At 38.1% G+C, this 24180-nt stretch overlaps 1 protein-coding gene across 1 annotated transcript in view; it reads left to right on the top strand.

Annotated features, from left to right (window-relative positions):
* Positions 1-8494: 8494 nt before the first annotated feature.
* LOC140243784 (cation-dependent mannose-6-phosphate receptor-like) overlaps positions 8495-24180 on the top strand; it is a 36951-nt gene continuing 21265 nt past the window's right edge. The window contains exon 1 of the mRNA XM_072323453.1: positions 8495-8835. Coding sequence (XP_072179554.1) covers positions 8648-8835 — 188 coding nt within the window. The 5' untranslated portion in view covers positions 8495-8647. The remainder of the gene's footprint in view (positions 8836-24180) is intronic.

The following is a 24180-nucleotide window of genomic DNA, read 5'->3' as shown; positions in this document are numbered from 1 at the left end:
GCAATTGTTGGCGAGCATCAAGGGTTTATGTCGTGCCACCTATAAACATACACGTAAACTCAACTTTACCCAATTAATGTCAAGTTAACGAAACTGCACTTCACGCCCTTCACAACACAGCACAACACTCCACCTAAAGTTGAGTTTACCCTACTTTCGAACTTCTTACACTTAAAACAAATACAATTGAAACTATTTTTCCACTCTCTCTTTTACCAGACAATTATAACAATATTTTGTGGTCGACTATAACATTTTATTTTGTATATAATTATGTAAGTCAATATTAATTTCGAATTAATTTTAACCTGAGACACCTATTTTGTCATCTCATTTTCTCTCCTTACAATCACTATTAAATCTATAATTTCCAAATCCACTACCTCAAATTTCCCTTCTCTCTATATTTTTTCTTCTAAATTTTATTTGTCGTAATTACATAGATTATATTGAATGACATAATCACTTTATAACTAATTCACAATTGTTTTCATTTACGATCTCCTTTTGAATTACTTTCCAATAATCTTATAGTAGCAGTGTCCTAAGCTTATCATGCTCAAAATGTACTATACCATGTATTCTTTTGCTATGTGTGATTTGAAAGAGCAGAAAAAACGCAAAGAACAAAATACAAATTGATTTACTTTCAGTGGTGCGCATTTTTATTCATTTTCAGGTGCTGTGGAAAGTTAATGACATGCACCACATAAATAAAAACAAAACAAAAGAAGGAGAAGCCTACGGCAAATCTTGAAAAAAAAGTCACGTGCCATAAAACATTTATAAACTATAGTCATGATTTGAACAGATAGCAAAATGCAATGGAAATTAAAACTTGTGACCTCATGCTTTGCTCGGGGATAATAAAAACAGAACAAAAGAACAAGAAGAACAGGAAGACTGGATCGAGCAATGGGTGTTGTATCCGAGACGAAAACTCCACATCATCAAAATAGCTTTAACAAAAATATCATCGGGTGTAAAGGAGGAAAAGTTGGGAATTAATATGGTTCAACTTACGATCAAAATTTGAATTTAGGCTCTGACTCTTCACAGGTTGGGATTATGGCGAAAACGATGCTGACAGCGTCTCGTAGTCTCAGGTGGATCGGACTTCTCGGAAGATGTCTATTTGTACCCCATCTCAGACAGATAGCATTGTCAAACCTATCACTTCCGCAGGATTCAGAGCAACTTGAACGCACCATTATCGCAATTTGGGTACCACAATAATAAAAAACAACAACGACAACAACAAAAAAACACCTGTAATACGCAGGCGCATTGGAACGAGTTGCGCATTGACCTCTTTGCGCAAAAATCAAATTGCTAATAATCGCTGATCTATATACAAGAGATCAGTGCTGGTTGAATGCAGATGGCTCCTCCTCCCCGATAAAGCGGTTCTTAGTGTGTGTGTGTGTGTGTGTGTGTGTGTGTGTGTAAGCCTTGTCCTATACACATCATCGTTCCGGAGAAGCAAAAGTAATGTCGTAAGTAACTAGGCTTGTTTACGTTTCGTTTGTAGTTTGTTTGTTTGCTTTTTTGTTTGTTTGTTTGTTTGTTATTGTTGTTGTTCTTGTTGTTCTTGTATTTTAAGCGAGGGGGATTTACGGGCAGCAGCACAATATTTATTTGATTTCTTAAACTCCCCGACCCCCCCCCCCCCACAAAAAACCCCAAATCCCAACAACAACAAACAAACAAACAAACAAAAATAGCAGCAGCAGCAACAGCAACAACAAAAAACCTAACGGTAAAGCTAAGAATTTGCACTGTATTAAAAAAAAAAAAAAAAAAATATTCAAATACATTATTACTTTCCATTGAAAAGTTACTTTATTTCCATCAAACAATACAATTTATTTTTCTCTCGTGCGTAGAAAAAACATCAAAAGTTCAAGATATGGAATCTTCAGTTTCGTAGAACGTTTCCTTTGGAAATGTCGCTATTGGGTTTTCCATTCAATTCATTACCCTGCACTTTTCTATAGGAAGGATGATAAAAGCAGGGAGTCAATACCATTATTGAATGCAGAAGATATCGCAAAAAATATCCCATTCATCTTTTGTCATTGGGTGACCAACGACTTTTAGCTCGGCTGTACAATGACACGCACACACACAAGCTTGAAATTACCCATCATAGAAATTCTATCGTTGAATAAAGAGTGTTTGTGATAGTTCCTGAAACGGCTCATAGCTGGTACTTTTAATGTTTCACATTTTTCAGTACATTTTGTATTAAGTGAAATCGTTTCATTACCACTGGAGCAAATGGTCTGAGTGACAAACAATTTTTATCGTTGCAAACAGTTTTTTTTTTAATGGTAAAATCATTCCTTCGCTGTCATAACATAATAAGGTGTGGGCAGCTAATTCCAAACCAGTACTTCATGGGAATGAAACATAAATATAGCCCCACTGTCAGTGAGACATTATGTTGTGTCATAATGTTGTTGAAACTCTCACACATACTGCTTCTTCTTGAACTATTATCACTCATATTACGTTGTATTTTTGCTTTGCATCAGTTTCAGCACGACTGAGCAGGCCCGTAGCCAGGATTTTTCGAGGGGGGGTGCGGTCACTAAAAAAACGGACCTTCGGTACCAATACCAATGATCACACACACACACACACACACACACACACACACACACAATTTTATATATATATATATATATATATATATATATATATATATATATATATATATATTCTTTGGACGACCGAACTACAAAAGTTGTATAAGAATTTGCGCGCGAAGCGCGCCGCAAATTGTGAATTTTGACTGTTTTAATGACGTTTTAAAGTCTCGAGGAAATTAATTGTATTTTTGTCTGTTGCATGCAATCGCGTTACGGTATTTCATCTAGGAAATAGTAAAAACTCATTTTGCCAGGAAGTTGCAAAGTCTAATTGTGTTCGAGACTCTGCGCGCGTAGCGCGCCGCAAAATTGAGAATAGTGATTTTCCTGGTGTTGTTTTAACTTTTATTTTTTCTATTGTATACCCGCGTTAGCAGGCCTGAAGCCAGGATTTTTAAAGGGAGGGTGGATTGCGTTAATTAACAAAACGGTCCTTTGATACTGTCCCGGGAGGGGTAGCGACAATCAAAAGGTGGACACCATGCTCATACATGGACTTTCAAAATGGCCCCTAGACGAGTAATGATCATATGATTTTTTCGGGCCTTAAAAACAAGTATTCCTTAAATGTTTCCTGTACCCTAAAGAAGTACTTCATCATGATTGAACAATATACCATTTTCCCAAATTTCGGCCTTTTTGATACCCTTTGATATACGCTCGTACATCACACTTTCCATCTAATCCGTGAGAAAAAAACGACCCCTATTACGCGTTTTCTTTAGCGAGTATGGTCACGGTGTCCACCTTTCAGTTGGAGTTTTCCATCCCATTGGATGCTGTTTGGAAGATGAAACATTCACTTTACTATACAGTATATCAGCCGTTGAATGCGAGTTTGTCAAAAACGAAAATAAATAAGAAAGTTTTTAAAACAAAATGAATTGTAAATGTGAACCATTTATATTTTGCCTCCTTCTGGTAGGATATTTCCAGCATTTCCGAACTTTCAAATAATCATTTTAGATTTAATAATATTAAAGGTAGTAGATCCGATTCGCAAACATCTCCAATATCAGTCAAATGTCATATTAACCATCATGCTAAGAAGGTTTTCTTTGTGAAATTTGGAGGTCAGTGAAATTCAAAAATTAAACATCCGTTAGCCATTGGAAGAAGTTGAGTGCAAATTCAGACCTCAGGCTTAGTGCTCAGATGTTTTCCTATGTGCACACTAAGATACATACTGGAATGGTTATTTCTTATTTATTAAATTATAGTAGCATATTTGGTTACTAGCTGTCTCTAGGCATTTTCGATTTTGGGCTGCAAAGAGATCCACTACCTTTAAGTTAGAAGAGAGATAAGTAAATAATGATAAAATAAACAAACAAAAAAGAATGAGTTTCTTTTGTATATCTGAAAACTTTTTACTTTACCATTTTACTTCATAGCTCAGCACTTCCCATTCTCTCTCATACCCTCTTACCCATTACATCTAAATGAAATACAACTAAAATGAGTTTGCGTGCCTGCATAATACTCTTTGGAAATTATAAGTGAAAATGTTCTTAGGTTTTGGCTCACTTTAAAATGAGAACCAATAGAACTGTCACAACATGAGAAAATGTATAAGTAATAATCAACACTACATTTCCGAATTTGGCCTGCAAAGAAATCCGCTATACCTGTAAGTTAGAAAAGAGATTAGTAAATAATGATAAAATAAACAACAAAAAAGAATGAGTTTCTACCGCCGTATCCAGAACAGAGCCTGAAACGGTGCAGGCTCAAGATATCGTTTGTACTATAATACGTCTTGAAGTACTGTGTGATACTGTTGACTCAGACTTCTACAAAGCTGTAAGTGAGAATTGTAATCCAATCCGACTCATTACATTTATGAAAATATATCAATAAAGAATGTAAATTAAATAACGATGCGTCACAATGCAGTCTAACGCTCTCACAATGCTATCATACATAGGGTTTTTCACTGACTGTTTTTACTCCGGAGCTCTTGCAATATTCAGGCTTTTCCTACTATATCTTTGTGAGACGTAGATATAAAATGTCCGGTTTTCGATTATAGTAATTTCGAGGAAATTTCTTTAATTTTTATCATATATGTAAACTTGAGGCTATTAGATTTTCATCCACTTACCTCTGTTCCTGTGAAAAAATGCAAGTGTCAACCTCAATGTCATCCACGAATCGCACGTACTCGGGCGGCCAGTGGAAAAAAAAAACAAAAAACACCGGTCAGACGCGCCAAGGGCCATGGCATGCAGTGCCAATATAATGATAGCTCGCACAAATTGATACATAACATTTGTGTTTGTGTGCATGGGGACGATCCGATGGTTCATACAACAAAAGGGTTTCGTACAATTATTTTTAACATTGTTAAACGTACTCTACCACATTTACGTAGCATATAATGTGTCTTTATATTTATTTGGATTGTTCTCTTGAGAATTGCTAAAAACCGTTATTATGAAAAAGTGGACCTTTCAGAATTTGGGGGGGGGGGGGGTGCGTACGCACCCGACGCACCCCCCCCCCCCCCCCCCTGGCTACGGGCCTGCTGAGGCTGTAAGTTGATGTTAAAGGCATTGTTTACCATTTGCATGACAGATGAAGCAAAACCTATAGTGCTTCAAAATATTCTAAAAAATGTGAGTTAGGGATAGAAGCAACCAATGTTGAGTATTATACATGAGCAATAGTTATGATAAATTGCTTCTAGACTAAACCGTGTACAGTTATGGTTTAGTGATAAAAAGTGAAATCTCCTTACATTTTAGGCTTTATTGCAAAATTTTCATAATATTATTATGAAAAGATGTTTTGTGATACAACCGACCAACATTAGGCCTGTATGCATCAAATTTAATGTGCTAACTCGAACACCAGTCCTTTTAATTGACTTCTCCCTATGGTAAACAGTATCTTTGACATTATGTATAGCATCCTCTCCAATTGATGCGTTGTTTTGTTTTGTTTTTTTTTGTTTTTTTTTGTTTTGTTTTGTTTTGTTTTGTTTTTTACTATACACTGTATAAAAGTCCGGTGTTAAATATGAAACACCGAGCTGGTGTTAAATTTCCGGTGCTCGTTTATGGTGTTAGATTAACACCTCCGAGTGTCATTTAAATATGTAAAATTGTTTTTTGAATAGTTTCTTAGTTACTATTCTTCTTGTTGATTTTAAACTTCAAAAAGACGATCAAAAATTTTCGATAAAGTACTTGTTTTTTGAATAAAAAGGTGTGAACACAGTAACACCAGTTGATGTGGTCTCATATTGGAGCTGGACGGGTGTTATACCATTGACATTAACACCAGCAATATCAAATCAACACCATGTGGTGTCATTGTTGAATTAACACCAGCGCAGTGCATGGCAAAGACCAGCTACAGTATCAAATCAACACCACGAAGTGCCAGGTGAACACTTTTCAACACCATCACAACATACTTTCTATACACCCACTGTGGGTGTGGTCTTCTATTGACACTTGATCGCTGTTAGATTTAACAACCATGGTGTTAAATCGAACATCGATGTTTTTACAGTGTAGCCTTGGCATAGTAAGAATGAGAGTTGTTTATCGATATTTCATTATGCACGAAACAGCATTTATATTTTTTCTTCGAAATTTCTCTTGCTTTATTCTGTGGCTGGAATGGAGAGAAAATCAGCACAAATACTTCAATAAACATGTAAACGCGTTCATAAGCACAATATTTTGTCTATGTGAGGGCCTGGCCCAAAACAATTTCAGAAAAAAAAAAGAAACAAACAAACAAAGGAACAATTTAATTCCCACTTTCTTGGGCGTATCAAGTGTATGTTTTGATTTGGCCCATCTGACGGGACAAGATTCAGAAGTGCACATTTTTCTTTAATACAACACAAGACGATAGATTCATACATAAACATTATCGTTAGCGGCCACTTTCTTCAGTCGATAAATCAATGTCATATTCAGAAGGTATCTTAAAAAAGATGCATCGAATGATGGCGCACAGAATTTTCTGCTTGCCATATAGATCTTGTTTTTAGGGGTTTTTTGTGGGTGTTTTTGTAATGAGCATAACAAGCATTATAACCTACTCTTCTGCAAGGTGAATCTTTCTGTAAAAAGAAAAGTGTGATCAGCTCTTTAAAGAGGAAATCCAGTCCAAATATAAGTCAGTCTGATAAGAAATAATAAAATATTACGAGTTCAACGGTATAAATTTGATCGAAATCGGGTGAAAAATAAGGAAGTTATGACATTTTGAAATTTCGCTTTTTGGGGGGAAACAGTTCCTGAGCAGTCAATATGAATATGCAAATGGCAAAGTGAGCATGCCATTCCCTCACAATACGATTTTGAAATTTCCTGTTTTTCCATTCTAACGCAATTGTGCCCGAGGCTCAAATCCTCATTATCTATAACTGATCACTATTCTGAAGTCATTCAACCAGGAATAACGTCATGTTTCAGACTTCTCCCTGGTGGCGCTACCTCTCTTTTGATCATTGTTGATTGCTCACATAACTCCGTTGCTCCATTGCTTTAATCCCCCTCCATATTCGATCTGGTCACTGCTTTTCTTTTCTTTTCTTTCTTTCTTTTTTTTTTTTTGACCGCGCAACCATCCTTTATTTTCATTGTTCCGTGTAGCCTACACACCCTAATGTATAGTACATACCAGTATTATATCCAGTAGTCGTAGTGCCTAACTTATGAGCCTCTGGTGCATTTATGGTGTTAAATTTCTGCAGTCCGTAGACTACTACTATAGTTAAGTGTCTGATTTGTTTGTTTTTAATTTTGCCTCTGACGAAGATTCTCTATTTATAGCGGCCTATGATCATTTTTTTTTTTTTTTTTGCCGCATTAGGTCAATACTTTTTGTAGGCCTACACCACCTTAAATGGTATTTCTATATTTGCCCCCCCCCACCACCCCCCACCCCCCCCCCTCCCCCGGCCGCGTTTTTTTTTTTTTTTTTTTTTTTTAAGACGACACAGATTGGGGCATGGCGCGTGTTAAACCTATGGGAAAAACGTTGGGTTAGGGTTTTTGGTTAGGGTTAAGGTTAGGGTTAGGGTTGGGGTTACGGTTAGGGTTAGGGTTAGGGTTTGATGGTTAGGGTTAGGATTAGGATTAGGGTTAGGTTTAGGGTTGGGTCCCCAATAGATTTTTAGGGTCCCCAATCTGCGCTGTCTAAAAAAAAACACGCCCCCGGCCCGCGTGTTTACTCTCCCTGGCGGCGCTACCTCTCTTTTGATCATTGTTGATTGCTCTCTAACTCCGTTGCTCCATTAATCCCCCTCCATACTCGATCTGCGCTTACCGCGGGATTTTTTTTTTTTTTTTTCTTGATACGACCATCCTTCATTTTCATTGTTCCGTGTAGCGTACACACCCTCCCATTCATAATGTATAGTACATTTGAACCCGTACTATAACTGGTAGTACATGTGTAGTCGTAGGGCCTAATATGAGCCTGTAAGGGTGTTAAATTTCTGTAGTCCGTATGGACTAGTGTTTGATTTGTTCATGTTTTTAATCTGACGAAGATTCTGTGTTATAGCCGCCTATGATCCACTGCTCAGGACCATTTTGACTCAAATTAACTCCACTAACTTGTGTTGTTCGTTTGTTTGTTTGTTTGTTTTAAATAGGTTATCTTTTTCCCTCCCACTACTGAGGCGTACGCCAAAAAAAGCCCTACAACAGCAACTTCTACATTCCAACATTTAAAAAAGCCTTGGTGAAAGGCTATGTGCTGTACTCTGTCACATGATCGAGTTCTCTTAGTAAAATCCTTGGCCCTATGCTACGGCTCGGGTACCGGGTATTATACACGTACCTGTACGGTCTTGATGACTGAAGAGAGAACCTGATACTTTAGGTAGGCCTAGGTTGCAGACTGTATGGAATTAGCCTACTACCAGTTACTGTAGTATTAAGTCTGAGGTGTCCAGCTTTCAGGCCACTTACTGTTTGTTGCTAACTGAGGTTCTGAAACCACCATACCCTCTCTGTCGAGATATGATGAACGTGTTCCAGTTTGTGTGTGCTCTCATTTTACTACACAATGTGAAACGAGGAGAGGGGCAGCAGGAATGCAAAGCATTGGTTGGAGGCAACAAGTGTTCCTGTTCTTACTCAGATACTACTACCGGTACGTCGAAAGTGTTCGACTTCACAGTCTTGGGCAAGCAATCGGGTGGACCTGCGTAAGTTGAAGACCAAAAGCAGTACAGTATCGTGGCCATTGAGTTTCAAATATGAAACTGCCATGTCACTCGTGCTGCTGCCTGTGTCATCTAGATCATGTAGATCGAGACTAAATTTACAAGTTTAAATTACTTTAGGGGGCCCCATGCTCGACATGATTGCAATTGATTGCAGAACCACGACTATAGTAACAGTTAGTCTCTAGTAAATGTTTACAAAAAATGTTCAAGACCTATTCTTGGTCTACAACTGCAACATAATCTTAGACATCTAACTTACTCTAACATCGATCAAGTGTAACAGAGGTTAGTTTTTCGGCAATTGTGGGTGCAGTTTACGGCCCTATCGGTGCTTTTTCTTCATAGGAAGAAGAGAATACCAATGCCAATGGCAATGTGTGCTAAAACTTTTACAATGTAATAGCAATTGATTTGAGTGGAGAGATGTAACTGCGAAACACAGCCCAAACACCGAATGCAAAGCATTCGTTAACTGTTGTCTGTACAATGTACATGTATACAAGGAGCGCCCCAGGGTTAGGAGAGATGTACAGTATTAAACTGCGACCAGCCCCAACGCTTCGCGCTGCTGTGTACAAGGAGCGCCCCAAGGTTAGGAGAGATGTACATGTACTATCATGTAGCCGTAGCAAGGAAGGAAGAATCACGAAGATTGCTATTGGGTTGGTTGTGATGGTGACAGCAAAAAGACAAATTCTGTTTTGGGCCCCCATCCCAATTTATATTCTGACTTAAGGTGTGATTTCACGGAGCACGCGAACGATTTGCGAAGGATGCGAGTGACAAAATCCAACATTCGGAAAAGTTTTTCTCCGAATGTGTTCCGACAATGAAGCCGAAAACTACTCTTGTGCAATTTGTGCGAAGTTTCCATGACGTATGTGCAAATGTCGTATGTACATGTATCATTGCTAAAGTACAGTGCGTGTTACGTACACGAAGAACACGCGACGGAAATGCGAACAACGAAACATTTTCAATAATCATGGGAGAAAACCCAAGGGGAGGTGGAAGCTGTCTTGAGCTGATTTTTTTTTTTCCCTCTATTTCTCCTTTCTTTTTCTCTCATTTCTCTATCGTGTGCTTTCCTACATTTTTTTTTTCCTAGGACCTGACTCCACTAGTAAAGCATTTCATTTTTTTGTTGCAGTTCCTCCAACACATAATCTCTGTAGTTCAAATGAAATTTTACATACTTTAGATTAATTTTAAGTGTATTCTGCGATTTTTTTTTGTATATCAAAGACTTCTTTCTCTTTGCTGGTCTTTAATTTTTTTCTGTTACTATAGTTGTTAATATTTGTTTGATGTTTAGATGTATGCTACGATTTTTATTTGTAGAAAATGTATAGGTCATACATCCCCCAAACGTGCGCTAAACGTTTGCGAGAGTGTCTCAAAAGGTATGCGAACAGTTTGTGATTACGTCGTAAAATGATCGGAAAAACTTCGCAGATTTCGCATAACATGCGCGAGACATTCTCCAAAGATTCGGAGTCTGTTTGGGGTTTCACGAACATTTTGCGAACATCGTGCGTGTCTTGCGAAGGTCTTGCGCATATATGACGAGGCTTTAAAGACACTTTCAAGAACAATTCAAGAGAAAATCACGACCAAGTGTGCGGAAAAGGTTCGCAAAAAATTTCAAATTTTTTTGAAATTCTCGCCGAAGTAAAAACGACATTCGCGAACAATTGACGACGTTTCCGAACCCTCACGTTTGTTTGGCGATCTTTTGCAGACTAAAATACAAATGCTGGATTTTGCCATTCGCGTCCTTCGCAAATCGTTCGTGTGCGCCGTGAAATCACACCTTTAGGATTGAAGGTGGGATCCGGCTGAGCTTTCCTGTCGATCAGAAATCAGGCAAAAATCCTTTCCTGCTCACCTCACTTGCAGAATGTGTCTGTAGATATAATATAAAAGAAGAAAAAGATCACCCTCTCCTTTGCCTGTGGCTGTACTAGCTAGTGTACTAGAGTAGCTAGAGTAATTTTCCCCATTTGCGATAGGGTGCCTTATTGCAGCAGGGACAGTTTATTCATCGACAGGACAGCTAAAGAGCGTCAAGTGTGCTCACTGCAGAACAAAGCCAAAGTTACTCTCGTGTTGAATACAGGAAGTGAGAGTCTCGTAAGCTCTTGCGATCTCGCCCCTAATTGAGCAGTTTATCAACAAATGAACTGCTCCTGCTGCAAATCAGTCAGACCGCAACGCTGCTGTTAATGAGCTCAAATCAAAAATTTATCGTACGCGCAGGTTTTTGCGCATGTCCTTCTCAGCACCCGAGATTTTGCGAGATAATTCAGAGACAAAGTGCATGGTCTACGAGATTCACTTATTGACGACATGAAGATCTACTATCCTTGACTAATTGACATGGTTTGTGAATATTTGAAATAAATCACACCTTTTGATGCTTACATTATACAAAATGAGCTTATGATACCATTATTCATATCTCTGCATTATATCGATATTTTCCAAACGACCCTGAGACAAATTAGAACAAGGCTTTCTATTTATTGCCAACCCGACCCGTTCATAGGTTGAATCAACAAATGAATGATGGTCAACGTTTTAGATATACTTGTTATAATAGCACAGTAAGAACTGAATTGGTCCCTCGCTTAGAAACCAACGAAAATCGAAAGTCTCGTCGAGTAAAAATCATAGTGTGGCAATTTGAGATACATGAATGATCATGCGCTCCTAAGGTATCATTAGATAAATTATTCAGCGATGTATACAGTGGATTAATAAGGAATAATTATTCTAATACCAAATAGAGAACCCCAAAGAACTCATATGCGCAAATTTAGTGCTAGATCTTTTATTATTGATTTGTATCGCTACTCTATCTAGTTGTGCAAACAAAGTTCAAGCCAAAGTTGAGCTGTCGATCAGAGTGGAGTGTTGTTCTTGTTGTTTACGTGGAGATCTTGTCGCAGCTGCAGTTGCCTGAACCTGAGCGCGTATACATACATTGTGTGCGCGCACACACACACACCATGGGGTCCTACACTGTCATCTTCACACAGTGTATTACTGTTATGTAGAGTACTTCGTACTAGTACACGTTTACTGTCATTCCGCGAGGTTCGTTCAACTCTCCACTCAGAGGGAATTAACCAATCAGAAACGCGTATTCGCGGCAAACTGAAATCTCGTCAAAAATTAACTGTACAACGCAATGATTTATTCGCCAACCTGACCCGTTCATAGGATCAGTCCACATAAAATCATTATGTTTTCATAGAGTGATATTTCCTCTTTCATTCTATACCTCTTCCATTTTGGTCCACCTTAATTTCGTTGGTCTAGTGTACCCCTTAAGAAAAGTGAAAAATATGCAAATTTTGTGTTTTATAATTTCCTTGTTCAGTATATTTTATATGTCATAACCTTTTAAGTGGTCGAATTTCATCAAAGTACAACTCTTCAGCTTTTCATCGATGTATAAATCATGAAGATTGATAATGTCGTTTAGATTTACAGAGACTCTAAAAATGTGGTCTCCCAGCTCATTACGTATTCATGTCCGCGAGGTCCATGCATACGCGTACGATAAATGTGAAGGCTTTTCAGGACGTTGCGGTCTGACTGAAATAGGCACCCTGTCACAAACAGAGGTAGTTACTCTAGACCTCTCTCTAGTAGATATAATTTTTTGCATTTTATTTACTATACACTGTAGGTAAGTGTAGGCATGCAGTGTATTCCCATACCAAAGGAAATGATTAATACCTGGAGCCACGAGGGTGTTTAAAGAAGATTTCTCTTTTAACCTGTGTGTCTGCCCATGTCCCAGAATCTGTTGTCTAGCCTTGCAAACCACTGGCAGTCTGGATGGCCCGTTGCATAAAACTTGCCGTTAAATTTCAATGGTAACTACCGTCAAAATTAGGCATCACAGCCAATCAGCATCAAGGATTATAAGCTTAACCGCTAATTTGAAGACTTACCGCTAGAAAGGAGCGGTAAGTCCAGCAGTAAGGGTTTTATGCAACAGGGCAAGGTGCCTGCAGGTCTTTTGCTGCCAGTATTGAAGATCCCCTCCTTGAGCATGTCTAACCCATTAGTATCAGATGTTCTTGTTTGTCCTCACACCCAGAGTATCTACATGTACTTACATGTAATTTGTTGCCTAGGACCAGATACAGTGCTGGGAAGTCATGACCGGCTGCAAATTCTTCATGGAATCTCCATGCTCTGGTTAACAGTCCCTTCGATTCATTGCTGAACAGGTTGACCAATGCAAGCTGCCCATTTAAGTCCCCCACAATGCAGTCCAAAATTCGACCACCTGCTACATGTACAGTAGAAGCCTAAATGCTTCTGGGCATGGTTGAACCTTGGCACAGGAGGTCCAAACCTTGGTGCAGGTGCCCTGCTTCCTCATGAGATGAGAGTGCTTCTGTTCTGCTTCCTGCTCCAGCTTTTTTTCTGCAGCCCTAGACCTCTTCCTTCAGCTTTTATCCACACGTACTTATAACTCATACTGCCCGATGTGATACTCTCTAGGCCAAAAGTAATATTATCTACTGCACCTACAAGGGCCTGAACCATACAAGATGGTGAATTATTATACCCCCGCCAAACGAAGTTTGAAGGGGGTATATAGGAATCAGCGGACGGTCGGTCGGGCGGTCTGTCGGGCGGTCGGGCGGTCGGTCGGGCGGTCGGTCCGTTGCAAATCTTCATCGCAACTACAGTACATGTACTTCCTCAGTTTTCAACCGATTCCCATAAAACTTGGCACAGATGTGTGCCTTGGGTTGTAGATGTGCAAGACGTATTTTTTGACAGTACCCAAAAGTACGTTGCCATGGTAACGGCATATTATGGGCAAAAATGGGTACAAATCTTGCGTCGCGAACTCCTCCCACAGTTTTTGATCAATTTTTATGAAATTAGGTACAGATGTTCATCTGAATAAGTTAATGTGCAAGACACATATTTCCGCAGTGGCAAAAAGTGCGTTGCCATGGTAACGGCATGTTATTGGTAAAATATACAATGTAGGTCAAAATGCTTCATGGCAAAACTGCTTCATCAGTGTTCTTCCAATTCTCATGGAATTCATATTGAATGTTTGTCTTAGGATATAGGTCAGCATGACACATTTCTTGACAGTGACAAAAAGTATGTTGCCATGGTAACAGCTCACATATTATGAGCCAAAATGGAAAATTTTGTGTTGCAAACTACTTCCTCAGTTTTTGCCCAATTTCCATGAAACTTGGTACAGATGTGTGCCTTTGGTTGTAGATGTGCAAGACGCATTTTTCGACAGTACCCGAAAGTACGTTGCCATGGTAACGGCATATTAATGGCAGAAGATCAAGGAAAGATCTTGCGGATTTAACTACTTCCTCAGTTTTTTTACCAAAGCTTATGAAATGTTGTTTTGACCAAAGCTTATGAAATGTTGTTTGGCGGGGGTATAACCAGTCGCTGTAGCGACATTTCTAGTTTAACACGTGATCACTGCGAGCGCAGAGGAAGTACCTGATCCTACCACAGTCATTCATATTAATATTACTCTCTGGAATATTTTTTTATTACAACTTTTTTTTTTCCCCAAAGATCATTGCATGATATTCACAGGGGATGTTAATGATGTGAAAATTATAGCTTTTTCCCTGAAAAAAAAAAAAAAAATTCCTAGCTTGTCCCTGAACCAATCAGTCTTGCACAACCAGGGATTTTGCAAGATGACTTCCCATAATGGAGGAATACTCTCCATAATGCCATATATGACACTTCAAAATTAATTCAAACAGTTTATTTACAATGTATAAAAAAAAGTCCACTCATGTCTTACCCAAGTTTTACTTTCTGTTAATAGTTCCTAGAGAACCCCTCGGAAGTAAATGTGAAAACAAACTTTGACACAGGGAAGAAACCACCTACAGATTTGTAGGGGAAGTGGTTTCTGTGGTCTGTCACTGAATAGTTCCTGCTACAAGCTGTATCATCAACATGGAGAAAAAAGCAACAACTTGTGTAATAACAATATGTAAACTTCTTGTTACGTACAGTTGGTACTTGACAAAATTGTTCACCCTGAATGTACAGTCAGACACAGTGTGATATATTTATAGTTGACGAGACTGTGCCCATTCTCTTCATTGATGCCCATGTATGTGTGGAGTTGCAAAGCACTCGACATCACTCTTTAGTTGGAAGTTGTTGTGTTACTTCATGGTGTTCCCTGCATGATACACTGTGAGCTGACTATTGCTGAAAACTTTGAGAGCATTCAACATAAACTATTTTGTTGCAAAGGAAATACATGGGTTATCACTAACGCAGTGATTCATTTGAGTACAGACATCCCACACTTGCATTGGATAATCCAGTGGTTTTGTGACCAATCTCAGTTTTATCAGTCTCAAAATTACTCAATCATTGATGTTTTAAAGGGACTGTACAGTACTGGCTGAGGTGGGGATTCATGTTTTTAACATTCCTAAGTGAGATAATGAGAAACCTCACTATTCAAAGTTTATTTGATGAAAGTTGATTTTCAAATGGCTGAGATATCCAAAAAAGTGATAATAATAAAAGGCGACAGGCCATGCTTTTTATTAGGATCTCTTTGTTTGAGTTAGAACACCTTATTTTTGGATATCGCAGCCATTCCAAAACCGATTTTCATCAAATAAACTTTTGATACCCCTTAGAATTGCATGCTCTTTGACATGTCATAGAGTGGTTTCTGAATATCTTGCAAAACGTTAAAAGCTAAATCCTCACCTCGACCAGAACTGTACACACCCTTTAAGTTATAGAATAGTATTCTTATACATTGTACATATGTTATAAGATTCATTCTGTTTTTGTTTTTATGCCTCCGCCACAAAGTGGTGCTGTAAGAGGCATTATGTTTTCGGGTTGTCCGTCCGTCCGCATTCGTTTACGCAATAACTTGAGTAATACTGGCTGGAATCTTACCAAACTTGGTCCAAGTATAAAGTATGATATGGCAATTACTTGATTAGGTTTTGGGTGAAATCAGCCAAAGGCCAAAGGTCATAGGTCAACGTCAAATCATGAAATTGTATCCGTTTACGCGATAACTCAAGACTGGATCAAGCAAATTTCACCAAACTTTGTCCGAGGATGATGTATGATGGGTCAATTACAAACTATTTGATTAATTTTTGAGTGAAATCAGACAGAGGTCTAAGGTCAAAGATCAAGGTCAAATCCTAAAGTTTATCTATTTACATGATAACTCAAAACTGGATGAAGCAGCTTTCACCAAACTTGGTCTAAAGGATGATGTATGATGGGGCAATTAGTTGAGTAGATTTTAGTGACATTGGCAAGAGGTCAAAGGTCAAGGTTGAATGTTGAAAATGTTGCTATTTCCCCCATATCCATGCAATGCCCGAAGGTATTTTCTTGAAACTTAGTGTAGACATGTACATTGTACTACTGGGTAAAGATTCTCCAGAGAGAGTTTCATGTCATAAAGTCGAAGGTCAAAAGGTCGAAGGTTAGGTGAGTTACAATTTCATTTTTTTCGCAAATGGCTCAATGTATCTTCATGGAACTTTGTACATACGCATGTACTGACTGGCAGGGATTATCTAGGGAATTTAGGGGTCATGGGTCAATAGTCAGGGATCAAAGGTCAAGGTCAACTCAAAATTTTTACTATTCCCTCATATACTAGTGTATATGCAATGCTTGCATTATTAACTTTTAGCATGCATTTAACGTACTGTATATTGCCAAACTTGCTGTCCTAGGATGACATGTGATGGGACAAGGATGATACAAAATATGATGAGTTAATTACTTAATTAGTTTTTAAGTGAAGTTGGCCAGAGGTCAAAAGTCAGAGGTCAAGGTCAAATCAGGAAATTTACCCATTTATGTGATTACTCAAGACTGGTTGAAGTTTTTATTACTATACTTGGTCCAAGGATGGTGTACGTGTATGATGGGACAAGTACTTGATTACAACTTGGATAAAATGGACCAGAGGTTTAAGTTCAAAGGTCAAGGTGAACCCCTAAAATTTATCCATTTATGTGATAACTCAAGTCTGGATGAAGCATAGTGGCAACAAAGTGTTCTGAAGATGATGTATAATGGGTCAATAACTTGATAAGATTTTGGAAGTTAACAGTCTTGCAAGCATAAAACATTTATATCACCAAACTTGGTGTAAGGATGATGTTTGATGGCACAATTATTTTATTAATTTTTTATTATAAAAAATTTTAGCATACATTTAACAAAAATTATATTGCCAAACTTGCTGTCCTAGGATAACACATAATGGGACAAGGATGATACACTAAGTGAAGTTGGCCAGAGATCAAATCAGGAAATTTACCCATTTATGTGATTACCCAAGACTGGTTGAAGTTTTTATTACTATACTTGGTCCAAGGATGATGTATGATGGGACAAGTACTTGATTAGAATTTGGATAAAATGGTCCAGAGGTTTAAGGTCAAAGGTCAAGGTGAACCCCTACAATTTATCCATTTAAGTGATTTTAATTCTAGTCTGGATGAAGCATTTGGCAACAAAGGGCAATTCCACGATAAAGTGGACATGACCATCAAATTTTCAAATAATAGTCAATTCTCATTCATTTTGGTATCAAATGAAAGCCGAAGGACTGAATTTTTCATATTTGACCATCTTGTCAAATTAGCTTTTAAAATATGTGCATAAAATCAGCATAATTAAATTTGACATAAATATCATCATTACCAAATCATCAAAGTGCAAGATTTTCTACACTGTATGTGTTAAGCTCAAGACTGACAAATTAGGTGATCCGATCTGTTCGGAAATCAATGATGTGAGTCCTGATCCAAATACGCATGTTGAGGGGACATTGGCCGTGTGATGTTTGGATTCTCATTTAGAAAAAGGAGTCAGACCTGCCATCTTTGGTACCGAATTCCGTATACACTAAACGAAGATACAGAATGAAGTATATTTGACCTTTGACCCCACTTTGCACATCCAAGATGGCGTCTGAGCAAAAAGTTCTTGACTTATGAAATGATCCTTGTAGCATGGTCTTTACGTGTACAAAATATGGGAAAGATAGGAAAATGTATTCATCAAGATACAGGATGAAACATTTATGACCTTTGACCCTACTTTACATGTACATACCCAAGATGGTGTCCGATCAAGTAGTTGTTATTTTATGAAATAATGTATGTGACATGAACTAAACATGTGCAAAATATGGGGGTGATAGGGGCTGTTTTTCTTGAGTTATTGCAAAGAAAGTTGCAGAAAGAAAGAAATATCTCAATACATCGAAGATAAGCTTTAGTAATTTCAACCAAGTTTTTTTGACGTGATGCCGACGTCTTTAATATACAATGTATGTATGAAAAAACGAAGGGCATAATTACAATAGCCCAAAGTCTCAGATACATGTACATCATATTAAAATCTGGGAGAAAATCACCCAAGGGTAAGTGAGCTACAGTAGTGCTCGATAAAGATAGTCATGTCAATTTTCATTTCCAGAAAAACTGCACTCCCTTAGAGATAACACGTAAACTGGTCAAATTTGACAAGGTTACTTTCAATCCATTTTTACGAGGTGATGCCGTCATCTAATCAAAATTGTGTAATAAAATTTATGAAAGAACATTTTATAAGCTACAACATACTGAAATCTGGGTGAAAATCGGCAAAGGATTAGTGAGATATGCTTGAGTGAATTTGAAATTCAATGACGTCATTTTGAAAATTTACCTTTTTTACTTTATTAAGAAATGTGATATATTTAATCATTTTTTCAGCATCGCCAACCCATGAAATGACATATACAACTCATCAGCTTTCAGAATTATATGTAAAGAAAATGGGGGGTCACCGTCCGTCCTGACGAGTAAAATCGGATTTAAAATTGGCGGTTTTTTGGCATACACCTGTAGTTGCACTGTATATCGCCATTGACACGCGCACGGAATTTCAACTTTGACGGGCCCGTATGACGTCATATTGAGTCGGATTGACTTGAAACTTGGTAGAAATATTCCTTGACATTTCAGACATCCGATCAAAGTGAAAAAACGGGAAATTTCTATTCCATATGAGCTGTGCGTGCGTACATGTTGTACATGTATATGTGCGCGCACGTACGCGTCCGTCCAATTTTTTCAATTTTTCAAAAAATGCTCCAAATGGTCTGAAACGTGTGCAAAAAAATTTTGAGCTCGATTGGAGAATGTAAATATTTCACCGCGCGTGTACACGCGCTTCTTAAGAGTAAATATGAATTTTGAGAATATGAGTAGAATGCGCTTTCAGACTTGAAATATATGTGATATAAATTATATTGAGAAATTCTATTCCATTAATGAGATATGAATGAGAATGTGTTTTCATGTTATGACGTCATAGTGACGTCATGGTCGACTGATCTCTATGATTTTATTAGATATGTCCGGTCTTTGGGACATGATACATATGATATGGTATAATTTTGAAATTGATAGGAAGAGGACTTTCTGAGTTAATCTCTGCACAACATTTGAGGAGAAGGAACTTTTTGTGACAATGGGAGTTTAACACTAGAGATTGTAATTTGTCATCACTGACATATTAAGGTGATCCGATTTTTTTTTAATCAATGATTCAAGTCCTGATCGCAATGGGCATGACCATGCAGGTTTCATCTGTGTTCAGAGACATTGGCCGTGTGATGTTTGGATTCTCACCTAGAAAAGGGAGTCATACATTGTATCTGCCATCTTTGGTACCAAATCTGTATACACTATAACGAAGATACAGCAACAAGTACATATGACCTTTGACCCCACTTTGCACAACCTAGATGGCATCTGAGCAAAAAGTGGTTATTTTGTGAAATGATTCTTGTAACATGATCTTTGCGTGTGCAAAATATGGGAAAGATAAAACATGTATTCACCAAGATACAGGATGAAACATTTGTGACCTTTGACCCTAATTTACATACCCAAGATGTTGTCCGATCAAGTAGTTGTTATTTTATGAAATAATGTACGTGACATGAACTAAAAATGTGCAAAATATGGGGGTGATAGGGGCTTTTTTTCTTGAGTTATTGCAAAGAAAGTTGCAGAAACATAGAAATATCTCAATACATCGAAGATAAGCTTTAATTTCAACCAAGTGTTTTAACATGATTCCGACATTATATGAAAAAAAAGGGCACTTAAAGATAGCGCAAAGTCTCAGTTACAACATATTACAATCTGAGAAAAATTCACTGAAGGGTAAGTGAGCTAGTGCTCAATAAAGACAATCATGTCAATTTTCACCTCTAGAAAAATTCCCTCCCATAGAGATAACACGTCATAACGAAGAAACAGAAAGAAGTACATATGACCTTTTGACCCCACTTTGCACAGACAAGATGGCATCTGAGCAAAGAGTGGTTATTTTGTGAAATGATTCTTGTAACATGATCTTTGCGTGTGCAAAATATGGGAGAGATAGGACATGTATTCACTTAGATACAGGATGAACCATTTATGACCTTTGACCCTAATTTACATACCCAAGATGGCGTCTGATCAAGTAGTTGTTATTTTATCAAATAATGTACGTGACATGAACTAAACATGTGCAAAATATGGGGGTGATGAGATATGTTTTTCTTGAGTTATTGCAAAGAAAGTTGCAGAAAGAAAGAAATATTTCAATACATCGAAGATAAGCTTTAATTTCAACCAAGTTTTTTGACGTGATGCAGACATCGTATGAAAAAACGAAGGGCACATTCACAATAGCACAAAGTCTCAGCTACAACATACTAAAATCTGGGAGAAATTCACAGAAGCATAAGTGAGCTAGTGCTCGATAAAGATAGTCATGTCAATTTTCATTTCCAGAAAAACTGCACTCCCATAGAGATAACACGTAAACTGGTCAAATTTGACAAGATTACTTTCAATCCATTTTTACGAGGTGATGCCGTCATCTAATCAAAATACTGTTATCACATTAATGAAAGAGCATTTAATAAGCTACAACATACTGAAATCTGGGTGAAAATTGACAAAGGATTAGTGAGATATGCTCGAATAAACTTGAAATTTGATGACGTCATTTTGAAAATTTACTTTTTTACTTTATTAAGAAATTTGATATCTTTTAATCATTTGCCAGCATTGCCACCCCATGAAATGACATGTACAACTCATCAGAGCGTTTCAAGGGTAAATATGAATTTTGAGAATATGAATAGAATGCGCTTGACTTGAAATATATGTGACGTAAATTTCATTGAAAAATTCCATTCCATTAATGAGATATGAATGAGAATGTGTTTTCATATAATGACGTCATAGTGACGTCACGGTCGACTGATCACTATGATTTTATTAGATCTGTCGTCTTTGGGACAAGATACATACACTCTCAGATGCCAGGGCTGGATCCGATGGCTGCACACATGTATCATATCTGACACCACGCAGTAGTGATGTAGGATCCTCTTCATCCTCAGACTCTATGTCATCACTTTGAGAACCTTCATTCATACTTGTTTCTTTCTCACTTGTTGATTGCTTTTGTATTGAAGTGGCAGTATCAGAGATGTTCGTCTCACTGTTTGAACCAGAGATAGTGAGAGTAGCATCATTCTCGTCGTCTGATTTCTCCCTAGACGCAAGCTGTTGCCACACTTCAGGATCTTCATCTCTGCTCTGTTTTTCCCAAGCATCATTCTTTGTCATCTGTTTGTTGAATTTGTTTATTGATTGAAGATGTGACAGGGCATCTTTCACAATGTTAGGGCGGATGTTTTGATATGATACATAGTTTTTGCATGTCATTTTTCTTTTGAGTTTCAGAGGGATATTACATTGTACCTGCTTGGGAAAGAGTTCTTTGGAGACTGACCCTGCAGATGCTATCTACAGTGACTGGCACGTTGTCTACACCACCTTTGATGCCAGGCTGCTTTTCTCTTGGCAATGCAAGAAGTTTCATAAATGGGTAGCGCTTTGCCAGTAAACGTGCTTCAAGATTTGTCAGTGATGCTAACTCTGCTGGCACAGCATCAACGCATAGCTTGTTAGAAACACATTGTGGAGGCATCTGTTTCTTTCTCAAGTAATTGTTACATGTGTTGCATACCCATTCTATACCTCCTACAGATGTTACATTGCTTGTGCATTGTCTAAGAAAGGAATGGCTTGCAGTATATGAACTTAACTTGAATCGAAATACAGATTTATATACATGATCTTGTCTGTGGCAACACGTGCAGGTATAAATAGGTGCTTCACAACTGTGGGCATGAAATGATGTTATGACCTTTTCTGTGCTGGTCGGATGACGCTTGTTTCTTTGTCGATTTTTGATCCCTATGTTTCTCATTTTCCTAGTGTTTTCCAGACCTTTTGACAGTTTTCCGTAACCTGTCATGCTCTGAAATTCTTGCCTTTTCACTGCTGTTCATTTTGTTTCGAGACAGTTTCTTCCTCAGTTTGTCTTTTGTTTCTACATCTTCTCTTTCAGTTGTAGACATTTTACTGCGTGTATTTCTTATCCTTTGTCTCTCCCTCTCATCGACTTGCTATTTTCAGCAATCGTCATCTTGTTCCTAGATCGTTTCTTCCTCGGTTTGTCTTTTGTTTCTACATCTTCTCTTTCAGTTGTAGACATTTTACTGCGTGTATTTTTTATCCTTTGTCTCTCCCTCTCATCGACTTGCTATTTTCAGCAATCGTCATCTTGTTCCTAGATCGTTTCTTCCTCGGTTTGTCTTTTGTTTCTACATCTTCTCTTTCAGTTGTAGACATTTTACTGCGTGTATTTCTTATCCTTTGTCTCTCCCTCTCATCGACTTGCTATTTTCAGCAATCGTCATCTTGTTCCTAGATCGTTTCTTCCTCAGTTTGTCTTTTGTTTCTACATCTTCTCTTTCAGTTGTAGACATTTTACTGCGTGTATTTCTTATCCTTTGTCTCTCCCTCTCATCGACTTGCTATTTTCAGCAATCGTCATCTTGTTCCTAGATTGTTTCTTCCTCAGTTTGTCTTTTGTTTCTGCATCTTCTCTTTCAGTTGTAGACATTTTACTTCATGTATTTCTTATCCTTTGTCTCTCCCTCTTGCTGACTTGCTTTTTTCAGCGATGGTCATCTTGTTCCTAGATTGTTTCTTCCTCAGTTTGTCTTTTGTTTCTGCATCTTCTCTTTCAGTTGTAGACATTTTACTGCGAGTATTTCTTATCCGCTGTCTCTCCCTCTCACCAAGCTTTTCTTTCTCAGTTGTTGACATTTTATTGCGAATATTTGTTATCCTCTGTCCCTCCCTCTCGTTGACTTTCCTTTTCTCAGTGGTGGTCATCTTACTGCAAGTGATCTTTTTTCTTTTTCTGTCTCTTTTTGCTGCTGCTTCTCTCTCACTGTTGGTCATTGTATCTTGCAAAACCCTCTTCCGAACCTTCTCCTTTTCTGCTTTCTTTCCAAGCTTCCTTCCAATCTTTCTTCCTCTGATTAATGGGCTGCTACAGAGTTCCCTGCCAGTCTGCTTAGATTTGTCAGATCTTTCCCTTCTTCTTGTCTGCTTCAGAGCCTGGTTTTGGAAGTAGCGATAAAGAGCTTGACTTGCCTGCTTCGATGCATCATTGTATTGCTTGCTCCAACAGTCAGTATGGAAGCAGGAACCACTTCAAAGATTGCATCAGACATGCCAAGTGACCTGCTAAGTTCTTGTATGTGTCACTCCACTGCCTCCAGGCCATTGAGTATTAGTAGTACTGCAGTACCTTCTGGTGCACAAAGTCCTTTGCTGTTCCTTGAGTGACTGTCAAACAGATAATATTTGTTGTCACAATGAAAGAGTCCAATGGTGTAACTAGGTGTTCCTGTGCCAAATGTTATGAACATTGAGAGCTGAAGCACAGATGATTGACGAAGGGCATCTCTCAGAGAGTATCGTCCGGCATTAGTGTTTGTCTCTCTGGTGTTCAAAGTTCCAGCTGCGATTCAAGCGAGTAAGTTTGCTTGTCTGTCCATTTGTTTCAAGAAACTGGTAAATCATCAATCATGAAATAAGTTTGTGTAGTGCTGCTGCAATGTTGGAGCCCGTTATGATACTTCAACTCCCTTGTCTAAGATGCCATTGACATCTGTGGTTTTCCAGTCAACTACTTTCTCCTGTTCAGCCTTCACGAGGAATTGAAGAACATTGCAGGTACATTGTTTGCCTGCAGCTAGTCCGAAGCGTTCATGACCCTGATGGTAGTCCCCACATATTACTGTCTGTTGAGAGGCAGTCTGGATTCTTTGCATACAATGTCTTCATGTGAAGGGACCTCATGGTG

This window comes from Diadema setosum, chromosome 20 (genome assembly GCF_964275005.1).
Source record: "Diadema setosum chromosome 20, eeDiaSeto1, whole genome shotgun sequence".
Taxonomy (NCBI): Eukaryota; Metazoa; Echinodermata; class Echinoidea; order Diadematoida; family Diadematidae; genus Diadema; species Diadema setosum.
The sequence above is the reverse complement of the archived record's forward strand: the minus strand, read 5'-3'. Positions and strand labels throughout refer to the sequence as shown.